Raw genomic sequence first — 27,965 nt, 5'->3', positions numbered from 1 at the left:
ATAAGTGCCAGTTCCAAAGATAGAACCTTGTGAACTTTGCTGGCGCTGTCGTTAGCGTGTGTAGTACGGTAACGCGAAGTACGGTAAACCGCCAGCAAGTGGATGGGCGGCTGAACGCTGTCAGTTGTACAGGAGAGAGCAGCTGGGGCAGCAACTCAAACAGGATGGCCGTGCTCAAGGTATTGTTTTGCACTTCTCTCAGGCTGCAGACGACACTGTCTGGCAGCAGACGACACCTGAGGACATACCCGAAGTATGCCAAGGTTTTGGTCAGTCAGCGAGACATCACAACATCGACGACAACAACTCCTTTCCCAGAGTTCGAAGGGGTGCCCAGCATTAAAACACATGACGATTTGTACAGATTCAGCTTGGAGAACCCCGATGTGTTTTGGGGGAAATTGGCTCGATCCAGGTTAAAATGGTTCCATGACTTCCATAAAGTGAAAGATTGTGACATGACAGATGGAAAAATACAATGGTTCGAAGGCGGCAAGCTCAATGCGTCGGGTAAGTTACTGACAGAACACAGCAGTTATATTGTTATTCTGGCATAACTTCAGAGGCCCTGTTAGGGTTCGGTCATCTGTGAACACAAATAAAAGCAGATTATTTGAATTGAATTGTTTGAGCCCAGAGACTCTCTTTATTTTCAGAAACTGCTGTAATCTAGACTTGCCAACTATTAAGACTTCCATGGGGTGCATTGGATATATTTGTTTCTAGGTCTGTATGACACACTAGTAGGTCAAGTAATGGACAAAGTCAGCAGTATTTATATTGGGGTTAATAGGATTAACGTAATAACATTCTGGTGCGAGTATGCATGCATGAAGCATTTTGGGATTTGCTATGGAGATCTTGGGATTTTGTCCTATAGTATGTCATTGTTTTTGTTTTTATTTGGCCTAAAAACTTTTTTGTTTAATATTGAGTCGGACAGATAGTGTGTCTTTTTTCAACAGATAGCAGTGCATTTGTAAAGTATATATAGATTTATAAAAGGCAAATCAAATATCAAATATTTAAAAAAACATCTATAACTTAATGAGACGAATATCTTTTTTTTTTTTTCTTTTTTTTCTTTTATTGTATTTAGAAAGACGCACCTGTTACATAAATGGGCTTCCGCCCAGGGTAGCAGAAAGCCCATGACATAAAGCACAACTTATCAGTACATCTTACTTTGTTGTTTTTTTTACAGAAAATAACATACTTCTCACTCACACATTCACTCTTGTTTATATATCATATTGCAGTTTAGGAAAGTACATGGTCTCAAACATTAACTTCTTAAGTACAAAACTAAAATTAAATTGAAAGCTGCTCCTCATTTTCGAAAAGTTGATGATACAGCATCCAAGCACCATAGAATTTCTGTTGATTACCTGTCTTGAAAGCAATATCTTTTTCAATGTTGTATCGTGAAAAAGCTTCCTTTTTATAAACATGAAAATAAGGTTTTGTATTTTGGAATTTGCATCTATAAATATAGTATTTTGCAATTAGTAAAAGTAAATCAAACACTTTATCTGTTTTTATGTTCTCTTTAACTCCAAAAAGTATCAATTCTGTACAAAATGTCATATTATAAACATGAAAGCACTGGTCGATCCACAATGACACTTCATCCCAAAATTGTTTTATTACATCACATTCCCAAAACAAGTGAGTAATTGTTTCCTTTTCATTGTGACAGAAGGAGCACAAATCATTCTGAGCATAATTGAGTAAATACAGAAAAGTATTAGTGGTGAGAATTCTGTGGGTAATTTTGTATTGAAACCATCGCAGTTTGACATCCTGTGTTGTACTGAAAATTTTATTATAAATATTGTTCCAATTTAAGTTTTCAAATTGTAATTCCCACTTTTCCTGCCCTTTAGTTTTTACTTCTGTAGAAACCAATGAAAAATAAATATGTTTTGAACCGGACTTGGAACTACAAATTGGATCCTCCACAGAATCTGTTGGAACTCTAACTAAATTTAGAGCTCCAAGGTATTGTTTAACGCTGCTAACAACACCATAAAACTCCAAATAGGATGAACAAATACCATGCATATCATTAAAGTCCTCAAATGACAGAAACTCCTTACTGGCCTTGACCAAGTCTATAATTTGGGAGACGCCCTTCTCAAACCAGCATTTCAAGAAAAATGATTTCCTATTAATTTTAATATTAGGGTTATAAAAAATTGGTTCAGTTAAAAAACTACTGAAAGATTCTGGCTTGATTTTCTTATCAAGCACTATAAATGACTGAAAACAACTTTTCCAAAACTCATTACTTATCAAAGATAATTTTCTTTCAAAAAACGTCACACCAAACTCACCAAGTTTACACAAATAAGGATATGTAGATTTAAATAGGTGCTTCCATTTTTGATCACCTGAGGACACAAGTCTCCTTATCCATGTGGCCTTAAGAGATGTTACATATAAAAAGATATTCACCATACCTAAGCCCCCTTGCTTAACACGTTGACAAACTTTAATCCTCTTTACTTTGTCTCGTTTATCACTCCAAAGAAATTTAAAAAGCATAGCATTTAAAGTAACAAGAAAATCATTTGGGGGATCAGGCAGTGATAACAATAGATAATTGAGTTTTGAAATCAACAAGGATTTAATGATTGCCACCCTACCAATTGGTGTAACTATCCGTTTCATCCACCTATTCATAATCTGTTTTAACTCAAATAATTTGTCTTTAAAGTTCAACTGAACCATTTTTTTCAGATTTGTGCAAAATTTGACTCCTAGAATTCTAAACTCTTCTGGATTCCAACCAATAGGCAAATCATCTTTGAACTTTTCCTTACAACCTCTCTTGGAGCCAAGCCAGATAACTTGAGTTTTATTATAGTTAATCTTAAGACCAGATATTTTGGCAAAACAATCAAGAGAGTTAATACATGATACAAAGGAGGACTGACTACCATCAAGTAATATTTCCATATCATCAGCATACTGACTAAGAAGATACTCACTACCGTCCACCAGGATACCTTTGACATCTCTATTAGAGCGGATCATATTGGCTAGTATTTCTGCACAGAGAATAAATATATACGGTGATAATGGGTAACCCTGTCGGCAACCGCGTCTGATATTGAACCAAGATGACAACTGACCATTGATAGACATACAGCTTTTTATATCATTGTAAAATACCGATATATATTTTCTTAAATTTTCACCAAATCCCCAAAAGGATAAAGATTTGTCTATAAATGACCAAGCAATGGAATCAAATGCCTTCTCAAAGTCTATAAGAAGAAGCATACCAGGAATGTTTGATTTTTCTGTACATGAGATGGCATCATAGATTAAGCGAATATTGTCACCAATGTAGCGACCTGTCATAAAGCCAGTCTGATCTTCATTAATGATAAATGGCAATCTTGATTTGATTCTATTTGCTATGCATGAAGATGCCAGCTTATATGAAACATTCAATAGTGATATGGGCCTCCAGTTAGTTATGAAGCGTTTAGGCTTATCCCCCTTTGGAATACAGACAATAACCCCTTGTTTCTGGGTAACAGAGAGTTCACCAGATATTAAACCACAATTCAATGATCGCAATAAAAATTGTCCAATATCTTTCCAAAAGAATTTATAAAATTCAGTGGGAAAGCCATCTGAGCCTGGGCTTTTGTTATTTTGCGAGACAAATATCTTTGTATTGCTCAAGTGATAGGGCTGGATACAAACAGTTAATGTTGCAGTATCTTTGAATGAACATATCTCCAACGTTTGACAAACATACAAACAATCTGGGTTACTGGTAGTTTTAATCGTCATCACCCCCTCCCTACCCCTCCCCCTCCCTACCCCTACCCCTCCCCCTCAGACCGCCTCCGTGGTCTAGTGGTAGAGCGTCCGCCTGGAGGGCAGAAGGTCCGGGGTTCGATCCCCGGCCGCGTCATACCAAAAGACGTTTAAAGATGGTACTTGTTGTTACCCTGTCTGGCGCTCAGCATTAAGGGGCTAAAACAAGGACTGGCCGGCTCGGAGTCGGTATACTGTGTCTGAGTGGGGTATTCATGTTAAACTGCGGCATTGTATCTCAGTGAGCTAGCACTATAAATCGTCATCAGTCTGGACTATTACAAGTAGCCACACAAACACACACACGTACATGCACATCGCTATATAAGTGCAATAATCTTGGATGCAACGTTAAACCCCATTTCACCTCACCTCACCTCACCTCACCTCACCTCACCTCACCTCACCCTCACGCTCAACAAACACTGTGTCCTATCCTTAGCCTTTCCCTGATACCAGATGTATAATTTAACTATATAAAACATGCACCAATGCAATCTGATGCTACACAATGCAGTCTACTTTCACCCACAAGGGGGCACAGGTGGCCCAGTCGTCTAAGGTGCACGCCAGACACCTATGATTGTAGGTTTGAATCCCGGTTCACCCCGATTATGTTTCTAGGTTTGTCAACCATACCCTGGGTTTCACCGAAGTGGTAAACATCTGAGACCTGCATCACTTTGGGCTTTCCTCCCACATTAAGCTGACACGCCGTGATATAACTGAAATACTGTTAAGAGCAGCGTTAAACCAAACTCACTCACTCACTTTCACCAACAATCTGATGAAAGTCCCATCTTAGTACTTGTTACTGCTACACAAAGCTTTTTTAGCGTTAACAAGAACTAAGCTCTGCTTTTAATGAGTTTGTTTCACCCAGTGCATGTCAAAAATTGAAAAGATTTAAGATTTCCTTGTTTTATCAGCAGAATTCACATGATTTTGAAGGGTTTTTTTGTTGTGTAATGCAATATTCCAGCTATATGATGGCGGCCTGTACATATTCGAGTGTGTACCAGGCAAACCAGTGATTGATATTGTTGACAGTGATCCACGCCAGCAGGGTATGTTGACACACACATCTCAAAGTCACTGAGCCTGATCATCCGATCTTTTTGGTCGTTGTGATATTGCTTGAATATTTCAGAAAGCGGCATAAGACCATACTCCTTCCCTTCCCTCCCATTTGGTCGCCTCTTATGACTAACACAGTTGCTATTCTAACCTGGAATCTCCATGAGGAAAAGCTAGCATTGAGCATGACAGTTACGACAGTAGTCTTTGATTTGTTGGATGTCTAGCAAAGACTTACTGAATTGAAAACAAAAAACTCTGATCTGAAATTATTTTGTTTCCTAAGCATATTTACATCTGAGTGAGGTTGTTGGTTTAATTTGTCATTTTCTGGTGCAACAAACTTTGCATCTGCACATACACATGTAGCCTGTCTCACAGTCCTTGAACCATATTATTTTCACTTCTGCCCAGCCCATAAAATAATGCTATAGCTCTAAATGAAGCAAGTCTAGATTTTACACAGGTTCTGAATTGCCCATTTCACTGGGGGCTCCTTTTCAGTTTAAATGTCGCTGCTTGTTTCCATCAAATTTATATATTTTTAGATCTATGTATTATGTCAACGTACACATGGTGAAAGTTTAGTTTCCTAACACGACCCCTGCAGGATAATATTTAGGTCCTTGTATGATCAAAGCAAGACCTTCATCAATGGAAGTCATAAAACAATCCTGACGATAATAATATACTGACCCAGTTAGAAGACTTCATTGTGTTGAGAGCTGACTTCATTGTCTCTCATTGTGTTGAGAGATAATGGTTTCATGAAAGCACTTTGTCAGTGAACGGGGACAGAGAGCATGTTAAGCCATTTGCTTTGTTTGTTTGTTGTATATGCCCCTCTCAGTAATATTCCAGCTATATGACGGTGGTAAGTAAATAATCAAGTCTAGACCAGACAATCCAGTAATTGACATCATGAGCATTAATCCACACAATTGCTGTGTGCTAAGCCATATGCAATACAATTCTCATTGAATCCTGATGAGGGAAACAAAGTTTTAATTATGTTTATATTTTTCCTTTCAAATCTATATGTTACAAACTAATAAAGGTGTTAGGTTTGAGTGACTGAAGATTTGTTACTTTATTCAGGGCTCCAGATAATATTTTGAGCATTGAGTGTTTATTCACATATGAGATTAGCACCTTTATGCATAATTCACAGCAGTAGACTAGAGTTCATGTATTTTGTATGCCTGCATTCAATCAGTAAATATACAGCAACAAAATATAGGTATGCAGATTAAATAGGATACATTTGGATAAACATCAGTTAATTTCAGCTCACCGATACTTATGTGAGATAAGTAAGTTACCTAAGGTGTGTTCCGATTGATTTCTCAGTGGGCTACATGGAAAAAATAATTGCCTGCACCCTAACCAATCAGAAGTTAGTATTTTTATGTACGGTTAGACAAAGGGTGTTGTTACACTGTTGGGATTTTAAAATCTTCATTTGTATTTGAACACAAGCATTTCAAATTTAATTGGGAAATGGTGTTTTATTTTGTGTATTTTATGTAAATACACAGTTTACCTGAAGCTCTGCTTTATACAACTGCACAATATGCCTGATCATCGAAGGGGTTGCCTGGTAGAGAGAAGTGTCCTTGAAAGAAAATACATGCTATGGTATGCTGTTGTGATAATGTTATTCATGTCACACACCTCCCATTGTTCACTAGAGGAAGTATGTTTTACACTGTTTAGTACAGTATCAGGTTTCATGTTACTGTTGCACAGTGTGACACATTTAGAAATAGTGCATGTTGTAGTGTCTATTTGTAGCACAGTTGCGAGAGGTACTTTTGATCTTACCCATGCTGTATCATGGTAGTAAGAGCAGGGTTTGTTAAAGATTATTACCATTGGCTGGTGCCAAAATCAGCAAGCCCCGCCTACTAGCTTGAGAAATTTCAAACTTACAATGTTTCTTCAGTGTTGTACACAGTGTTCAAGAGTAATAACGTAAATAAACAACAAAAAACAATAGAAATGTTTATAACTTAATTAAAAGACTACAATGTAACTGTCAAACATAAAAACAACTGGACACAGAACGCATTTTGCTAAATTCGGAAAATTAATAGTTGACATTTCTAATGTGCCTTTGAAAATTCCAAAGTTTACACTTGATTTAACAATTAGATTAAAAGTTAAGAACGGTTCGAAGGCAGAAAGCATGTGACGTCATATTTAACGTCATCTTTATATGTCACTAAATTTTACACAAACTCGCGTAATTTTGGAATGACGGTCGCAACCCGTGCTACAAGTCACTTACAACACACCCACCTACTCGTTGTTTGGGCAGTAAGAGCATGGTTTGGCTTGGCATTTGATTGACAGACAAAAGGATCACCTCGGGGCTCCGCCCCTCGGTCCCTTTGTCTGTCAATCAAATGCCAAGCCAAACCGTGCTCTTACTGCCCAAACAACTCGTCTGGGTGTGTTGTAACTATAACATACATCATGTACAGTTGAGTCACATTTGTTTGTTTGTGGTTTAACGCTGCACTCAGCAATATTCCAGCTATATGACGGTGGTCTGTAAAACTAATCGAGTCTGGACCAGACAATCCAGTGATTGACATCATGAGCATCGATCCATGCAATTGAGATCGATGACATGCACCAACCAAGTCAGCGAGCCTGACCACCCGATCCCGTTAGTCGCCTCTTACAACAAGCATAGTCGCCTTTTACGGCAAGCATGGGTTGCTGAAGACCTATTCTACCCCGGATCTTCATGGGTCATTGAGTCACAATTATAACAATTATATATAAGGCTTTTTAAAATATTTGAGTTATATCTTGCAAGAAATTGGAATTATAAGACAGTGGATTAGGATTTAATATATTTAGATATATATTTGGTTTGAAATGACGATTTAGCGTTGGAACAATTTCTGTTTTAGTCATCATGGTCATATAGAAATCCCTTGGATTATTTGTATTGTCAAAGCGATTTTTTTATACGGGGCGGTGGTGTAAAAAAAAACCTTGTTGTTCTGATGTCTATTCTTCTTTTGATTTTTCAATTTATATTTTTAAGGTCAGCGGATCTGTAAACCACACAAAAAAATAATGTAAGGCCTCCTGATCCTAATAATGATAACAATGATTCCACTTTGCTCGAAACAAGGGATCCCGAAATATTTTTTTCCCAATCAGACATTTGCATTTTGGTCACGCACACCTCATATCTGAGGTGCTGGATGTAGGAACAAAAGAATAAACTCAAGTGTCACTTTCATAACATATATAGTGTTCCCTCACTATTGCGCCCTTCAATACCTCGGTTGTAGCGCGCAGCAACAATTGGCTCCAAAAATTTACTTACATTTTTAATAAACTCAAGGTTTACACTGACGCAATGTTTTTCCCCCCTCTCAAAAAACATTATCAGCTGATCCCTGCTAGAAACACATGCAAGGCAAGATGTGTCATGTTGTTGTGGAGTAGTGTTTGTGTGATATGTCAGTTATCTTCAGATTGATTGTTCTTAGTGTTCAGGTCTGATTTCAAGTGCTTAGTTAGAGTTCAGTCAGTAATTAGGACATTGCAAAGGAAGTATGACTTCAATCACGCTATTATTTATAAACACAATATGTTACATGTTCTAAATCTAAAGAATGTGAGGCAGGAGGCATTTAATTTTTGGTAAATTTTATTTCATTGAAATAACTGTTTTGTTTGATTGTAAATGGTGTATTTAATCAAGTACAATAAAAGGGAACAAACACTCAACACTTTCCTTTTTCTGTAGGTGTTTTGTAAAAATGATATGGAGAGAGAGTGGGTAGTGGATGAATATCTAGTAATTGAAAATAAAGTAATTGAATTTTTTATAACCTAATAGGATTTTGTTTATTTCCACAAAAACAATAAATAAAATTTGTAACACTAGAGAAACCTAAAAATGCAAATATGTTGTACCTTACTTTATGAAGAAACCCAGCCCGATCTTTTCTAGATCACCAGGATTGAACATGTTGAAGGTCCAAGACAGCTCATGTATCAAGTCCATCCATCTGTTGACCTGTAATTTCTCACCTCAACAGCTGGAGGGATAAACCTGAAACTTGGGATGTGTGACACTAAAACATGAGCTGTATTCGTGGGATAAAAATCATGTTTTCTTTGGTTTAAAGAGTGGAAGGTATATTTCTCAGAAAGTTCAAGGCCTGTAACCATGATAAAACAGAAAATCTGACAATATGTATAGCACCACAATTGGTTAACTTTAATTTGTTTATAGGTTAGTTGAAGCATCACTAACAGTGTTCATATTCTAGACCTTTCAAAAATATTTCTGCTTAAAATGTTATTTCAGTTGACTTCTAATATGCATCTGTTCCTTGGCTGCCCCTAATGTGTTGCATGTCACATGTCCCATAAGATCACAATAGCGGATCACGTGCAGATCACCCAAGTTATCTCCCTTACCTGGATTTTCTTTCTGAATCCTGTTCCTGGTGTCGGATAGCATGATATAAGGCTACAACATTAATAAAAAAATGCCATGAATAACAGTGCACACACACATGCACACACACACACACACACACACACACACACACAGACATAGACCCACACACTGACTCTTGACAAGAAAGTCAATATGATTGTCAGGGTAGGCACACAAAATGTATTTGTTAGGTAAACAGAGATACAACATTTTTCAAGGCCATATAATAGTATATATTCCGATAGCTAATATTCCTTACTATATTTGTACACCAATACAAGGATATCATTTGCCTAAGTACCATGAGTATACTAACAGTATGTCCTGTTTGTGCTGTACATAATGCTACATTGTTCAACTTTTTATGCATGGCACATATCCAAATCACAAGGAACAATGCACTGTTAGCAGGCAGTTTATACACTGTATCAACATCACTTGGCATGTCTTCCAACACCAGACTATGCAGGGTTCATCTAGACCTGCTCAGAGGCCAGTATGTGGCAGCAAGTCTGCAGCAAATGTCAGTCAAAATTCACAAACTGGAATTACAAATTTCTCAATTCATGTTATATGGTAATAACTAATGTTATGGCTTTGTAGGGCTCACCAGATATCTATTTTATGGTCTCTGGGGTCATTGACTAAGTTCTGCAAAAAAACAGATTTTCCCCCAAATTCTCTGCCAAGGGCATTTAGTTAGGAATCCTGGATAAATTCCTGCTATTTTGAAAGCAAACAAGGAGTAACTTGGCCACTTTCCTGCATATAGTGTGTACTCACTGATGATCCAGGTGGGGTGGTGCAGTGGCGTGAAGCCCCACTCCTCTTTCGACACCTTGTGCATGTGAAGTAGTGTCCTTCATCATGTGTTGTTGTTCCATCGTTTTCAAAATCTTTGATCCACCTCTAGAAAAGTATGAAACACTCACATGGTTGAATAATTACACCTTTACACAACTACTTTTTCAATTCATTTGGAAAACTAGATTGTTGATGAACTTACCTTGAACAGACTGTGAGTATCAGAATATATGCACTGTTGTGAATAAGCAAGCATGTTGACAGTAGATAAGGGTGCAAAGGCCAACACAGACCTAGCCCGCCCACGTTGGAATTTGACCTCAGTATTTTATTATTTTGTAGCCTTCCCTCTTGATAAGCATTCAAACAATAACGGCTAGTTGAAACTGTGTCAGTGTTTTTGCACATGTTAAAGTGTAAGGGCATGTTCAGATGGGAATATTTATGCACCAACAAACTGATAAGAGCATTATGTCATAAAAAATGTTCGAAAAAAAATATATTCCAGTCTTTGGAAAGCCTGCTATCAAAATTATCCATCGTATTTGTCCAACTTTTGTATTTGTCCAGTTTTTTTTCCAACTTCTTTCATTTTCCATACATAATTTATTTAAATTATATAATCTCAGGGCTGACTGCATTTTCAGAAATGTTGTGGATCTTGATAAACTGTTAGTGTAAAAGTTGTTGACGGATGAATTTGTTATGTATGCAAGATGGCCTCGGACTAGGAGTATATGAAGTCAATATCTGTCCATCTGTCTGGCTGAGTCCAAATTTACTACCCGGGTACCCGACACCCTATTACCCTGCCCTACCCAGATACCCGCTATAGGTCTCAAGAGTTGGATACAAAATGTCCGAATGGGAATTGTTTTACTGCAGCCCTGGCAGAAACTATTTAGATACATGTATAATACGATCAGATCACTTATACACTGCAGTTGATAGACGCTTTATCCTTACTCGAACATATATAAGTCAGAACGAATGCCTGCATAGTGAGAAAGAAATGTGAACATTAGCTATACTTGTAGTGTAACTATTGAGTTTTATTGTTAATGTCATTAAACAGTATGTAACATGACTAACCACGTGTCTGGGTAACCTTGTGGGTACCCGGGTCCTACTCAGGACCCACCCGACCCAAGTACCCGAGTTACCCATCCCAGCCCTACTGTCCATGCATCTGTCTGTCTGTCTGTCTGTCTGTCTGTCTGTCTGTCTGTCCGTCCGTTTGTCTGTCCAAGTATGCTCTATACGTGATGAGTTCACTGTAGGCCATCTGTGGCAGGAGGTATCAACAGCTTGAGGTTCAATGTAAGTTTACACTTGTACAAAACAATTCATGTGTAAAGTATTTTTGAAAACTTTATTCACGCACATGCACATGCATGCAGACTCTCACACACACACAAACACACACACACACACACACACACACACACACACACACACACACACACACACACACCTCTTAGAGAAGAAATTGAAAAGAACTTAGACCTATATTATCAATGAAAAGAAAGAGACAAAATGTCTAAATTACAACTGCATATTACCCACCATACAGGGTTTTATCTTGACCTCACAAACTAGGGGTCAGTGGAGACCCCCAATAATTAATGTTAATGGTCCTTACAGGAAATATGAGAGTCCTGCAAAGTAATGAAATGGTGTACTGTACTGTAACATCTGATAATTATTTTAATTACAGGACTTTTAGATTTCTTGTCAAGAGTTTTGTACAGTGAATATTATTGTGCATTCCTTCAAGATGCAATTTATTTATTACAAAGGGCATATCTAAACACCTTGGCGAGCATCCTTTGTCAAACCTAAAAAAAATACATTTCTGTACCTGATTCCCCCGTACTGATCAAATCTTTGCCATGTGCATACTTATACTATTCTACATGAGATAAATAGAAGCTGTATTAACATGTGTGCGATTGTAGGTAACCTCCATTTTTTTACACTAATGACATCTATTGCAGGACTTGAGTGAATCACTGCAAACCTACGATTAATGTCCAAGTTTTTTTATGGTAATGTAGCAGGGTATGTTAGAAATGTTGTTCGTGTGTCTTTCAGTGAACTGTGTGGACCGCCACCTGGAGACTCGGCAGAACCAGGTGGCGCTCATCTGGGAGAAGGACGAGCCAGGCACACAAGAGACGGTCACATATGGGTAAGACACCATTTCATATTACAATGGGGGGCACGGGTGGCCCAGTCGTCTAAGGCGCCGAGATTCGCTGTGCAAAGTTGCGTCCCTTGGGCACGCCAGAAACCTATGATTGTGGGTTCGAATCTCGGTTTGCCCCGATTATGTTTCTAGGTTTGTCAGCACCATACCTGTGCTCGTGGGTTTCACCGAAGTGGTAAACATCTGAGACCTGCATCACTTCGGGCTTTCCTCACACATTAAGCTGACATGCCGTGATATAACTGTAATACTGTTAAAAGCGGCGTTAAACCCAACTCACTCACTCACTCACTCTTATTACAAGGTTAATGTTCTGTTTGCTGAATATGAAAGATCTCATGAAAAATAAATATGTCTTGTGCAAATATTGGTAAAATTGTATCCTCCTTTCACAGAAATATTTTGTTTCTAAACATGGTAATAGAAATCCCACCCTCCGCTAAAATATTTAGTTGTTGTCTCTAACTTGTCATGAAATCAAGCTATCTGATTGCCCATTCACCATCTTTTAAAAACCGATTCAAGTTGGCTTGTGGTGTACATGCCTGTAAAACCTTGTACAACATGCCTTGACACATGGGTTCATGTTAAAGATAATAATCAACCTTGTACATCCAGATAACGCCATGTCAATCACATTTCCTCTTAAGTTGCTAAACTGGGAATCTGGTGGCTGGATTGTGTGTCACCTTACCAAGGATATGTAGCACTGCTCAGGTCATGGCCCTCTGAGGGGCACCGGTGGCCCAGTGGTCTAAGGCGCCACAGTTCTCTTCGCAGAGTTGCGACGCTTTGATGTGCCAGAATCCTGGTTAACCCGTGAAGGTCCGGGATAGAATAGGTCTTCAGCAACCCATGCTTGCCGTAAAAGGCGACTATGCTTGTCGTAAAAGGCGACTAATGGGACCGGGTGGTCAGGCTCGCTGACTTGGTTGATGCATGTCATCGATCCCAATTGTGTGGATCAATGCTCATGATATTAATCACTGGATTGTCTGGTCCAGACTCGATTATTTACAGACCGCCGTCATATAGCTGGAATATTGCTGAGTGCGGCGTAAAACAACAAACCAACCAACAAGAATCCTGGTTCGACTTGATTGTGTTTCTAGTTTTGTCCTCCAATGCCCTTGTTCTTGGGTTTCATCAAATGGTAAACATCCTATCTCACTTCAGGCTTTCTTAAAAAAACAGGCATGCCATTATATAACTCCCTCACTCACTCACTCATTCATCTCTGGGTTTGCCTGGCCAATGTTCGGTAACAAAACCTTTCATGCATTGTCTTGTCCCCATTATCTTATTCTTCTCATAAAAGTGAGTGAGTGTGTTGGGTTTAAAGCAGCTTTGAACATTATTTGTTATACCACAGCGTTTCACCTCGATATAGTGGGAGGAAAGCCCGAAGTGATGCAGACTTTGGTGAAACCACAAGCACGGGTATGGTGCTGACTTCTCACAACTGAAGCATCTTAAAATAAAGATGCTGTTGCATTAAAAAGTTGGTTAATAGGAGTCATGGCTGCTTACTTTGCAGTGAGCTATCTGTCATGGTGAACCAGATGGCCAACATGCTACGCCACAGTGGGGTGGACCGCGGTGACCGAGTGGCCATCTATCTGCCCAAGTCCCCCGTAGCGGTGACGGCCATGTTGGCCTGTGCCCGGATTGGTGCAGTGCACAATGTCGTGTTTGCAGGCTTCAGCGCAGAGGCCCTGGCAGGAAGAATCCAAGATGGTAGGTGTTTGGGTATTGTTATACAGCAGTGAATAATTCTTTTAAAATTTTCTGCTATAGTTGTCTCATAGTCACAAGTTACAAGGATAATTTACCTCAAGATGTATTATAGAGGAACTAGGCTAAAGTTGAAACCAAGTAAGTATTAAGTCACTTCTTTTAATGATGGTGGGATAGACCTAAAGACCCAGGTTTCAATTCCCCACACTGTTACAATGTGAGACGCCCATTTCTGATGTCCCTCATCGCGATATTGCAGGAATATCACTAAATGCGGCATAAAACACAGTTCACTCACTCCTTCATCTTTACAACAGTTTATTAGGCTGATAACTAAGTTACCCTAATTACACAGGGAATATGTCGTAATTTTGGAGGAGGCATGGATGACTCAGTCGTCTAAGGCACTGCAACGCGCTGTGCAGAGTTGTGTCCCTTGGTTCGAATCCCAGTTCACCCTCATTATGTTTCTAGTTTTGTCAGCACCATACCTATGCCCGTTGGTTCACCAAAGTGGTAAACGTCTAAGACCAGCATCACTTTGGGCTTTCCCCACACATTAAGCGGACACAAGTTTATCACATGAAGGCTTTGATATGATATAAGGAATAAAAAATAAGTACAACACCAAAGGCTTGTACAATACCATTTTTATTGCTTACTATATATGATACTTTCGATGCAGAAACACACTCTGTTAATTTTCTAAAGAAGTTGTATTGTTTAGCCAATTCTGTGCATGTAGTGTAATACACAGTCCAAAAACATAAGGCTTGAATCAGTTTTAACAATACCAATTTACATCGCCAGCGAATGCTGAAACTGTGATTACTGCCGACCAGGGACTTCGAGGAGGGAAAATCATCGGGCTCAAGAAAACCGTGGATGCTGCCGTCCAGAAGTGTCCGAGCGTCAAACGTGTGTTCGTGTATCAGCGCACAGGGGCTGATGTCCCCATGGGCAAACTGGACATTCCCCTTGAGAAGGTTAGGCTAAATTCTTTGTATGCCACATGGTTTTGTAAAAAGCATTTCAAATTAAAGACTATTGGCATGATTGGGTGTGACCAACAAGCTAAAGTTGATGATGAACCCATTGTCAAGATAAAGAAATCCTAAATCTTTAATGTTCAGATATCATTCAGAAATTGAATATAGGAAACATATGAGATTGTTATTCCACCTGTCAAACAATATTTCCCCTCAATCACTGTATAATTATTGTGGATAAGATATAAGACAAAGGCACCAGGTCAACTTCAGTGATTAATTCTGTTCTGATACACTGTAGGCATTAAGCGGTGAGTCAAAGTTTTGCAAAGCCTCCGAGATGGGAAGTGAGGACCCCCTGTTCATGTTGTACACATCTGGCAGCACTGGAAAACCCAAAGGCTTATCTCACTCAACCGCAGGCTACCTCCTCTACACCAATGTTACCTTCAAGGTAAGCCACACCTCTTTGCTAATGTTACCTTCAAGGTAAGCCACACCTCTTTGCTAATGTTACCTTCAAGGTAAGCCACACCTCTGTGCTAATGTTACCTTCAAGGTAAGCCACACCTCTGTGCTATTGTTACCTTCAAGGTAAGCCACACCTCTGTGCTAATGTTACCCAAAAATAAGCCTTACTTCTATGCTAATGTTACCTTCAAGGTAAGCCACACCTCTTTGCTAATGTTACCTTCAAGGTAAGGCACACCTCTTTGCTAATGTTACCTTCAAGGTAAGCCACACCTCTGTGCTAATGTTACCTTCAAGGTAAGCCACACCTTTGTGCTAGTGTTACCTTCAAGGTAAGCCACACCTCTGTGCTAATGTTACCTTCAAGGTTAGCCACACCTCTGTGCTAATGTTACCTTCAAGGTAAGCCACACCTCTGTGCTAATGTTACCTTCAAGGTAAGCCACACCTCTGTGCTAATGTTACCCAAAAATAAGCCTTACTTCTATGCTAATGTTACCTTCAAGGTAAGCCACACCTCTGTGCTAATGTTACCCAAAAATAAGCCTTACTTCTATGCTAATGTTACCTTCAAGGTAAGCCACACCTCTGTGCTAATATTAAGTTCAAGGTAAGCGATGCCTCCACACTAATGTTACCTTCAGGTAAGCAATGCGTCTATGCTTATGTTGCTAATTACTGTTGTGTCTTCCCAGCATGTCTTTGACTACCAGGACGGTGAAGTGTTCGGCTGCGTTGCGGACATTGGGTGGATCACAGGACACAGCTATGTGGTGTACGGACCCCTCTCTAACGGGGCAACAACCCTGCTGTTTGAGAGCACACCCATATACCCTAACCCAGGTAGGGGAGTTTGCGATGGACATTTCTCAAATAATTGTAGTGTTTGTTTATGTAGGGTATTTAATTATGTGTTTTAACTTTATTAAATGATCTTTCAGTTTGAAAATCTTAAAACAAGAAAATAAATTAAAATTATTTTTAAAAAATTTCCTTCTATTTTCTTAAGCATATGAGAACTAAGGAGCATATATGAGAACATTTGTGAACATTGTAATGACAAGTTTGTGTCTTTTTCAAGTTTTCATTTTGGCCAACTGCATACCCATATAGATCCAGGAAGTGTCCTGACCCTGCCTTGTGAAAATAATATACATCTATAAAGAATCTTTTAGTGTTTTATAAGTATCTATACTTGTGAGTCCATTGATGCCTAGGTCGGTACTGGGAGATGGTGGAGAGATTAAAGCTGAACCACATCTATCTGGCACCCACTGCACTACGACTGCTGCTCAAGTCGGGAGACTCCTGGGTGAACAAGTATGACCGATCTTCACTGCGGAAACTAGGGTGTGGTGAGTGCGTTGTCACATAGTCAACTTCCTACCTGATACCTGACCTTTACATGCCTGCTGTTGGACAGCATAGGCTAGGGTTACTTTAGACCTGCTTTAAAGTGGATGCTTGTTCTCACCATGTAGAATACCGGTTCTCCCACTTTGTGAGGCCCAGGGCCCTGTTCCACAGAGCGAATGTAGTGCTATGACAGTTGTAAGCCTATGTTAAAGTATGGGAGTTATGGGTATTGTGTTCACTTTGTGGAACAGGATCTTGTAGGCCTGGTTGTGTAAGGAGTACAAACTGGTGTGCAGAGTTGTGTCCCTTAGTGTGGTTTTGAATCCTTGATTCAACCTGATTATGACCCTTGGTTTGTTAGCAGCATACCTGTGGCTTCCTACCACATTAAGCTGACAGCTGATGTGGCTGACACACTGTTCAAATGGTGTTAAAAGAAATTCTCTTATTCACTATTTGGGAGCCCATTTGTGAAGAAACGCTTCTGAAGTAAAACCATAGTCACTCACAGTTATTTTCAGCTTCAACAAGTTCAAAGTAAATTTAGAACAACTTATGTGATACCATAAAATATCAATATTTGTAGCAGTGAGTGATATGTCTTTTCAGAAAATTTGTACTTTTGAAATGCTTATAGTTTTTGTTTGTTGTTACTGCAAGAACAAATTGGTGTGTTATCCATAATTGGTGGGAAGTAGTATGTGATGGTTTTGCACTCAGTAATATTCCAGCTATCAGATGGTGGTCTGTAAATATTCCGGTCTGGACTAGACAATCCAATGATTGACATCATGAGCTTCAATCTACACAATGATTGATGACATGTATCAACCAGGTCAGTGAGCCTGACCAACCAATCCCATTAGTGGCCTCTCACGACAAGAATGGTTTGCTGAAGACCAATTCGAAACCGGATCCTCACGGGGTTGAAATGCTTATGAAATGCTTGCATGTTGATCATCAATTATATAGAAAGAACTTGCTACCCTGACAGTCTTCATGTTGTTCCCAGTTGGCGAGCCACTCAACCACGAAGCCTGGGAGTGGTACTACTCCATAGTGGGAGAGAAGAGATGTGATATCATTGACACCTGGTGGCAGACAGGTTGGTGCATAAAGGGGGACTACTCTCTCACACTTTAGGCTGATAATTATCAGCTGACCAATAATCAGTTATACTTTTGTACCATATTTTCTAGTTTGATTGTGTGATCTCCGTATGGAAGGATCATAAACATAAATATGTCATTTGTTGTAACAAAAAAAAATATTATTATGTTCACCCATATTTTAATATTGTACAGATAATGTTAATAACACATTCTTTATTTACCTGTTCACTCTATTCTTGTTGGACAGTTACAAGAAAACAATAACTGGTATTTTACATAGTAAAAAAAAATCAATTTAAACATACCAAAAAGAATATGAAATATTCAGACTCACAAAAGATTCCCCAAAACCATTACATTAAACAATGTGGCTTTAAGTTATAAGGCCTCTTCACACACACAACTAAAAAAATTTCCTAACTTATTTGTGTCTTCACATGACAAATTTGTATTGTTGTTACTTAGTTCCTCTTTGTAAGAAAAAGCATGGGATATCAACGTAGTATCTGATTAGTATCTGAGACCAACAGGAGGCACGGGTGCCCCAAGTCATCTAATTCACTGTGCAGAGTTGCGTCCCTTGGGCGCACCAGAAACCCATGATTGTGGGCACGAATCCTGGTTCACCCCAATTACGTTTCTAGGTTTGTCAGCACCAAAACCGTGCTCTTTGGTTTCACCGAAGTGGTAAACATCTGAGACCTGCATCACTTCGTGCTTTCCTCCCACATTAAGCTGACACGCTCTCACTCACTCTGAGACCAACATGCTGATAACCATTCACACTTCAAAATTGGGTTTCAGAACACAAACATGTTGGTAAAAATATTTGTGAGAATAGAGATCATTTCTATTTCTCACCAACAGTTGATCAAACTTCATCAACTAGTTCGCAAACTGTTTTAACAGTGTTCACACACTCAAACTTCTGTTTGTAAACAAAGCACCAAACTTATGGTTGTTGTGTGAAGCCACCTTTTGACTGAAGTTCCTGTAAAAGTCTTGTTATCCTCTACCATACAGAGACTGGGGGCATCAGTCTGGCTCCAAGACCATCGGCTCCTGGTGCTGAAATCAAACCTGCCATGCCAATGAGACCATTTTTCGGCATTGAACCTGTTCTCATGGACAACAAGGTATTAAATTGTGGTCAAGGCGTAACCAGTTGTTGGATGTATTCATTTCACTGAGGTATGGCTCAAATGTTTGTTACTCATTATCTGTACCTTGATACAGGTTATATTATTTGTTGTGTTGTTTAGCTCACCTGACTTTCAGCCAGGTGAGCTTGTGTTGTGGTCTGTCCGGCTGTCATGAACATCTCCCCCTCAGAAAGCACTGGACCGATGAAACTTAAACTTGGATGACGCACCAATTTGTTCAAGGGGTTTAAATCCAATTTACAGTAAGGCTTGCCATGTTTAAAAACATATTTATGGCTGTTGCACTTTGACCACACTGAAAGCTGAAACTTTTTTTGTGTTCAATATGTAACTTTTTTTGGTACATGTGTATTTAGGAATGAGGCACAACAGATCTGTTCTGTTATTTTTTTTACCTGGTTTTGACCTTTGCACTTTGACCTTCCTCCTAAATTCTCCCAAACTGCATTTCTTTGCACTATAAGCAGCATCTATCTGACACCACTTGACCAATGAATCTGAAAGTTCACATGCTTATTTCCACTTGAGGGCTTGAATTAGCTATATGAGTGTTACCTATTATTGAAAAATGCAACCTTATATTTATGTCAACCTTTGTCTGACTAATCCCTACTTGTCCACTCAAAATCCATCTTTGAACAAACTCAATACCTCTAAAGTTTATTTACCATACTACATCACTAAATCCCATGTAATTGATCATGCAATTTAAGTCAAGTTCCTTGAATCGAGCCTTGTGCTGACTCCTGATTTTGTTCCAATTTTGTTCAAAACCGATTTCAAATATGGCTGCCACAGCAGCCATATGACGTCACAATATTATACTGGTAACATGACACCGAAAATTGTGATGCATCAAAAAAAGTGATGATGTGAATTGTTAAGAGATGAATTTTAATGCTAATTTGAATTATGAGTTTATATGAGAGTCCACGAATCCAACAGAATGTCCTTTCTTCTGGTATAGGGTCAGGAGTTGACAAGGAATGATGTCACAGGGGCCCTGTGCATCAAGAGGCCGTGGCCCGGAATGACCCGCACCATCTATGGTGACCACGACCGATACCAGGACACATACTTCAAGCCCTACCCTGGTCAGTATCAGTTATCTATGTCAGTAGACATCAATGCACTGTATATGTAGGTAGAGCTCAAGTGTAATTTAGATGTAAGTGGAACTAAAGTATTTTGGAATTTGAATAAACTCAGTATACATGATCACTCAAGTGGTGTCCCAATCGCATCAACTTTTGGGTGACCTCCATATATGCTCAAGGTCACTATGGGTCAAATTTCATGAAGTGTCAGATTAATTCATGAAACTTTTTTCAATCGGATAAGATGAACTCAGAGTAACAAAGTCATCACCTATCATATGTCATGATTGTGTCAAATGTCAAGGTAATTCAATCATGAAATTACTTGTTAATATTTCCTTTCAGAAAGTTTGTATTTATGGTATGGAGACGTAATATTTGTAACACAACCATAGTTTGCAGCAAGTAATGTACACACATGTGATTGAATGACTTGAAGGTCAAGGTCACTCCATGGCAAGTAGCTGTCCGAACACAGCATCTTCAGCATTTAGGATTGGAATTTGACGAAACTTTATGTACATGTTCTTGTAACTTCGTTATTAAGGTAACAAGAGGCATAGAAATTTCTGTTTCCAAGTTGTAGTACATTAGGCATGTGTTTTCCTAAACCAGAAGTCATGCTTTGAAACAGGAAGTGCTTATTACTTTATCAAGAAATCTAGAGGCATAGGACATTCTGTTTTCGAGGTTTTCTGCTTAGGCCATATGTTGTCCTGAACCAGAAGTGATGTCATTAGACCGGAAGTGCTCATAACTTTGCTAGCAAGATATCTAGAGGCATAGGACATTCTGTTTTCAAGTTGTACTGCATTTGGCATGTGTTTTCCCAAACAGAATCAAGGTAATTGGAAATGCTCATAACTTTCTTATTAAGGTAGCTAGAGGCACAGGCTCTTTCTGTTTCAAAGATGTACTGCATAGGTCATGTTTTAAGTTGTCAGAATAGGTCTTCAGCAACCGATGCTTGCCATAAAAGGCGATTATGCTTGTCATAAGAGACAACTAACAGGATCGGATGGTCGGGCTCGCTGACTTGGTTGTTGCATGTCATTGTATCTTAATTGTGTAGATTGATGCTCATGATGTCAATCACTGGATTGCCTTGTCCAGACTTGATTATTTACAGACTGCCGTCATATAGCTGGAATATTGCTGACTGCGGTGTTAAACAACAAACAAACCAACTGTTGTCTAATGTGGTGAAGTTGACATGGTTCATGATTCATGTTTCCGATGGGAAAGTTTAGGGGCATTCAGGAAATGGTGAGGATAGGGCTGCCTCTGTATTTACATGTAATACAAACACCTTTCTAGTTTACCCTGTTATGACCATTGACATACAAGTCACAGACGAAATATGTATTGTTTGGTCTTCTTTAACACATGTTTGATTGGGCAGGGCTGTACTTTTCGGGTGATGGTGCACACAGGACTGATGAGGGATACTACCAGATTACAGGCAGGATGGACGATGTCTTGAATGTCACTGGCCACAGACTGGGCACAGCAGAGATTGAAGATATTATTGTGAGAATATAATTATAATATATATAAGATATTAAGATATTATAATATTATAATATTTATGAGATATTAGAATATTATGATATATATATGAGATATTAGAACATGATAATACTATATATGAGATATTAGAATATAATAATAACATATGAGATGTTAGAATATCATAATAATATGTACGAGATATTACAAATGATCAAACTGGACAATATATAAAAAAAATTATTAATTTGTGATTTGTTGTGATTTGTTGTGATTTGTTTTCCAGACAGAACACCCTGACATCGCAGAAGCCGCAGTGGTTGGCTTCCCACATGAAATCAAGGGAGAAGGTAGGAAGTACCGAAGCCAGGGTCCCGTTCCACAAAGCGACGTTAGCTCTATGATGATAAATTGTTTGATAGACATTACTTAGAAGTTGACGGATGACAAAGTACAGATCATTTATGGATAACAACATCTTTATTTACTGTAAAGGCAACATTTCAGTATAGATCCTTATACTGTTGTCAAGCAAGGCTGCATAATGAGCATGGTACAGAATATATATTCAGCCTTGCTTGACAACGGTATAAGGATCTATACTGAAACGTTGCCTTTACAGTAAATAAAGATGTTGTTATCCATAAATCATTTCTACTTTGTCTAGGACGATAGTCAGCCTGTGTTAAAGAATGGGACTTACAACAGTCGTAGCCCTAAGATCGCAATGTGGACCGGTACCCAGGGCCATGATGCAATGCAGAGATTACATGTGGAGTTACAATCTCATTAAAATCCGATCTTTTACCAATCTCATTAAAATCCGATCTTTTACCAATCTCATTAAAATCTGATCTTAGTTCTTGCTGCCGCTAAACAAAGATCTGAAGACATCCCATTACGGGTCATGTCAGACCAACCTTTCGCAAACTCTGACCAACCAATGGAATTACTGACAAGAAGTCGACATTAGCCAATCAGAAGGCAGCTTTCTCGTGCTTTATGGCACTAATTTCAAATTGGCGACTACGCTTCGAAATATATTTTGACAAATTCTCGCTTAAACATTTGAAACCTGAACAAAAGAACATTCATGAAAAGCTAATATATGGTCTAGATTGTATAGATTTAGTCGTTAAGCCCGTAACTATCGTTCGGAATACCCCGTGTTAAAGTTTTCGAGGCCGCATGATTAGAAATCACATTCCGACTGTCACTTTCATGATCTGGTAAGCGATGCTCTGATTGGTCGGATGAAAGGTCGTTTTGACGTGACCCCTAATGGGATGTCCTCAGAGAACTAAGATCTGATTTTAAGGAGATTGATCTTTTACTCCATATCAATAACCAGTGGTGTGAAGACTGAACCCTCCATAAGAGGTTACATTGGGGGAACTTTCTGATCAGCCAATGAGTGTGGATAAACCTGGGCATTCAGACGCTATTTTCTAGATGACAACTGCTTGTTAAATAGCTCATAGTGGCATACTCCAAATTTAATGATACAGTAAACTAAGGTTTAAAACAAGCCCAAAGGGACCACTAAGATCGTTTTAACTGTAGTTTGTTATAAGCACATATACAGCATATATGATAGCAGATGGATGGGACCAAAAAACAGTTCATTGTATCCACCAGTTTGTTATAAGCGTGTTTATTATAAATGTAATTTACTGTACATAATAATTATTCCTCTTCTTGCCACACCTAAATTCAAAAGGGCACACATCAATCTCATTGAAATCAGATCTTTTCTTCCGGTACAATACCTCTCTGCATGAAGATCTTGCAACATCTCAATAGGAGGTTGTGTCATGTGAACTCTGAGCCAACTTTGACCACCCGGTCTAAATGAAGCATGTGTTGATTCTTGAGCCAATCAGATGTCAGTTTTCTAAAACAATTTGGCTTCTTTTTCTTCACCATCTCAATTCAGAAATTTGGATGCAATAAAAGAAAACGTCCAGAGGACACAAATATTCCTGCAAGGGTATTCCCTGTTGGGTGGATACCATGGAACTGGGAAAGGACAGGGGGTATAGATAGTCCATAATAATATACCGTATTCAACGTAATAAGCGCCAAAGGCGATGTTTGCTGATTTATTGGCTGGTGAACAATCCCAATTAGCACCCCTTCCGATTGATCAATGTACACAAGACTTATTTATTCGCGTATAATACACACTCGTGTGTTATATGCACCCTTAATTATGGACAATTAAATTCTGGGAAAATATATCTGTCGTACATAAACATTTCTGTCTGTCAGCATAAACCACGAAATTTATCTTTCAACTCACCAACTCTTTCAACTCCTCTTTCATTTTTCACCAAAATAATATAATATAAGAGTACCTATTTCTAATTTTAAGAGCGCCCTGGGCGCTTATTACGTCGAATACGGTAAGCAGATAGTCTTTGGTATGTGCATTCAAAAAGGTTGTTTTCGGGATACAGAAATGAAACAATGCTAATCTGAATGCTTCACTCATTTGTACCAAGAATTTCGAAGCCTCGATGCTGATTGGTTGATTATGAAGTTCACATGACGTGATCTCCTATGGAGGTGTCATCACGTAGAGAGGTGTCGTTTTGGATGAAAGGATCTCATTTTCATGAGTTTGGACGTACCATAACATTTTTCGTAGTGCCCTTTGGTACATTACATTTCTATCACTGCTAACAGTTTCCCTATCTCATGTAAGACGTCTATATGTACTGGTACATCGATTGTCACAAGTCTCCAGACTGACTAGATTCCATGTCTCATGTAAGACGTCTGTGTGTACTGGTACATAGATTGTCACAAGTCTCCAGACTGACTAGATTCCATGTCTCATGTAAGACGTCTGTGTGTACTGGTACGTAGATTGTCACAAGTCTCCAGACTGACTAGATTCCATGTCGGACCCTGTATTTTGCGTGTGTGCAGGTGTGTATGCCTATGTGACGCTGAAGGATGACGTGAAGATGTCCAAGAAGGAGATCTGTGAGCAGCTCAAGGTCATTGTGAAGACCAACATTGCGGCTTATGCTGTGCCAGATGTAATACTGGTCAGTTGCTTTACTACTTCTACATGGGGGTACAATAGAATAGGTCTTCAGCAACCCATGCTTGCCGTAAAAGGCGACTATGCTCATGATATTAATCACTGGATTGTCTGGTCCTGACTTGATTATTTACAGACTGCTGTCATATAGCTGGAATATTGCTGAGTGCAGAGTTAAACAACAAACAAACAAACCAACCAACTATTTGTACTATATCTATTTGACAACAGAATGATAGGGAGAGACTTCATACATTGTTGTTGATGGTATCCTGTGAAAATGCAAGGGACCCCACAAAATGTGTGTTGATTTTTTGTCCTAATAATTAAAGATTAGGTATGGATTAGAACAGATTCTCCATTGGATTATAGTTTGACTGCTATTCAGAAAAGGTTAAAGTCACCATATGCTTCTTGGAAGTCACATTGGCTAGTTACTGCTACAGTTATACGGACTTCAGATATCCGGAAACCTCGGTTCCCGGACGATTTTCATTCAAAACGAAATAATTACTATATAAATTTACCCGTATATACGGAAATTCAGTTTCCGGAACCGGATGGTCATTTTCATACACAAAACACTGAAATGCACACAAAATTGTCTCACTTACCCGGACAATACACTTCCGCTGGTGGTAATCCTTTGATTCGTGAGAAGTCAATTAACCAAGTGACACGGAGTTACGTTTGAGACGAGTTTGTTTATTGTACATGTAATCCCATTCGATAAATATGGAGTCTGTGGAGGGCAGAGACAGATTTTTTTAAACGTGTATGTCTTGAATAAAGATTGAGTGGATGTATCTGTTTGCTCTGTCATCTGTCATGAGTTGCATAATTGAAGGGAAGTAACTCTTTCAGTAAGAAGCTGGTTTCAGTTATACGGAAATTCGTTTATACGGACGAATTGTGAAATGACGCAAGTGTCCGTATAAACGAGGCACGACTGTACTTGAAAAATGAAAAAAGAAAGATTTTTAATTGATATAGGAAGAAGTAACTCATACTGACAACACAATTAGCTTGATAATTGTCACATCTATATAACAGGTAACACCAAACTTGCCAAGAACTCGATCAGGTAAGATAATGCGACGCATATTAAGAAAAATCGCTGCAGACAAGCTGGATGAACTTGGAGACGTGTCAACCCTTGCTGAGCCCGATGTTGTTGATACCATCATCAAGATCCACAACCAACTCACAACCTCCGGGAACTAATCCAGAGAAGTGCTACATTGATTGTGACTTCACTGATCATGGAATACCATAGCCTTGATACTGGAGGCAAGAGATCTGACATTTAGAAACCATGTTGAATAGGGTTGGTGGGATGGAGAGAATAAGAGGAGGGTTAAATAGAAAAAAACCCATAAACATTAAAACCACATATCTTCATAGTGTCATTAAAAACAGTGGATGGGGATTTTGTTGTTAAATAATGGTAATGTTATATGTAATCTCATTAAAATCAGATCTTAGTTCTCGCTACCGCTAAACAAAGATCTGAGGACATCCCATTTGGGGTGACGTCAGAACGACCTTTCATCCGACCAATCAGAGCATCGCTTACCAGATCATGAAAGTGACAGTCGGAATGTGATTCCTAATCATGCAGCCTCGAAAACTTTAACACGGGGTATTCCGAACAATAGTTACGGGCTTAAGGACTGAATCCATACAGTCTAGACCATCTGTTAGCCATTCCAGAATGTTCTTTTGTTCAGGTTTCAAATTTTTAAGCGAGAATTTGTCAAAATATGTTTCGAAGCGTAGTCGTCAATTTGAAATTAGTGCCGTACGCATGAGAAAGCTGCCTTCTGATTGGCTAATGTCGACTTCTTGTCAGTCATTCAATTGGTCGGTCAAAGTTCGCGAAAGGTCGGTCTGACATGACCCGTAATGGGATGTCCTCAGATCTTGGTTTAGTGGTAGCGAGAACTAAGATCTGATTTTAATGAGATTGTGTTATATGGTTTGTGATGGTCATAAATTGTCTTTGTGGTTCATGTTTTGTACACTCTTGTAGGAAACAATTGTAGACTGATTGACAACATTGGGACATTTTTAATGTCTTTTTGACAACAATTGCTTGTCCTTGGTTGGTTCTGGTTTGTTAAGTGTGTTCTTGCAATGCTTCTTGAAATATTCTGCATCAAGGACAAAGAGTTCTATTTTCAAGGGTTAAATTCTTTAAGTTGATTGGTCAGTTGCAGTCATCTTGTTTTGCGAGCAACCAGAAGCAATATGATGTTGTAATTTGTATCATTACCTTGTGGAACACAATACAACATACTCCATTATTATGTCAAGATAGACACAATTTTATGGATAACAACTTCTTTAATACTGTAAAAAGCGACGTTTCGGTATAGATCCTTATACCGTTGTCAAGCAAGTCTGAATGAGGGACATAGTGCAGAATATATATAGCAAGTGGAGGATTAACAGTAGAGGATTAACAGTAGAGGATTAACAGTAACAACAAGGGCATACATGAGTGGGATAACATAGGTAGGTGTGACAACAAGGATGATGCTATCACAACACGATGGACAGAAAACAAATAGCTAGAAGCCAATGGGGCATGAAGCCAATAAACAGGTGATTATTGTTTGATGAGTTCATAGTAGGCGGATGGGATGAAATAGCCTTGATCTCTGTTGATTGATGGGTTGTGGCGGCGAATGTGGACTGCTTCTGTTAGTTTTCTTTTGGGGAAATCATGGAGGTTGTTGGCGAGGATTATGTGACTTACTGTTTGTGGCAGAACAATTGGTTCACTCCAGGACAGTTTTTCCGCATCAACACTTACCTGCATTTTCATTTTCAACCCAAATCCAACTTTTTCCAACTTATAAACTGTCTAAATAAAGGAAATACCACAAAGAATAAGAAACATTTGCATACCTTATAGAGAAACAATAGCATAGTCGTAGTATAAAATGAAGTAGATGACAGCAGGCCAGAGAAAGACCATGTGCAGCATGTCGACAAGTGAAGTCAGTGATGTAAGATTAACCACCCTTTCATCACCTGCCCTGTAGGGCTGGGACGGGTAACTCGAGGACT

The 27,965-nt window shown here is 38.9% G+C and overlaps 1 protein-coding gene and 1 long non-coding RNA gene across 3 annotated transcripts; one reads left to right on the top strand and one right to left on the bottom strand.

Moving 5' to 3' along the window:
• On the top strand, positions 1-26,707 carry LOC124146437 (acetyl-coenzyme A synthetase 2-like, mitochondrial). The gene is made up of 14 exons (XM_046516723.2): positions 1-510; positions 12,290-12,386; positions 13,942-14,141; positions 14,952-15,127; positions 15,432-15,584; positions 16,297-16,444; positions 16,819-16,956; positions 17,970-18,062; positions 19,093-19,205; positions 20,200-20,326; positions 21,732-21,859; positions 22,125-22,188; positions 24,773-24,894; positions 25,944-26,707. Exons 1-14 carry the CDS (start codon positions 165-167, stop codon positions 26,112-26,114), a joined length of 2,076 nt encoding a protein of 691 aa, XP_046372679.2. The 5' UTR covers positions 1-164; the 3' UTR covers positions 26,115-26,707.
• LOC124146438 lies at positions 459-10,513 on the bottom strand. 2 transcript variants are annotated; one of them, XR_007223282.1, is made up of 4 exons: positions 10,175-10,482; positions 9,370-9,421; positions 8,860-8,998; positions 459-586 (listed from the first exon to the last, which is right to left on the bottom strand). It is a non-coding gene; the product is annotated as an uncharacterized LOC124146438 (long non-coding RNA). The 2 variants fall into 2 exon arrangements; XR_007223281.1 differs by having other exon boundaries at positions 8,860-10,300; positions 10,398-10,513.
• Positions 26,708-27,965: the final 1,258 nt, after the last annotated feature.

This window comes from Haliotis rufescens, unplaced genomic scaffold, assembly GCF_023055435.1.
Source record: "Haliotis rufescens isolate VD_foot unplaced genomic scaffold, xgHalRufe1.0.p SCAF_3, whole genome shotgun sequence".
In the NCBI taxonomy this organism is placed as follows: domain Eukaryota; kingdom Metazoa; phylum Mollusca; class Gastropoda; order Lepetellida; family Haliotidae; genus Haliotis; species Haliotis rufescens.
The sequence above is the reverse complement of the archived record's forward strand: the minus strand, read 5'-3'. Positions and strand labels throughout refer to the sequence as shown.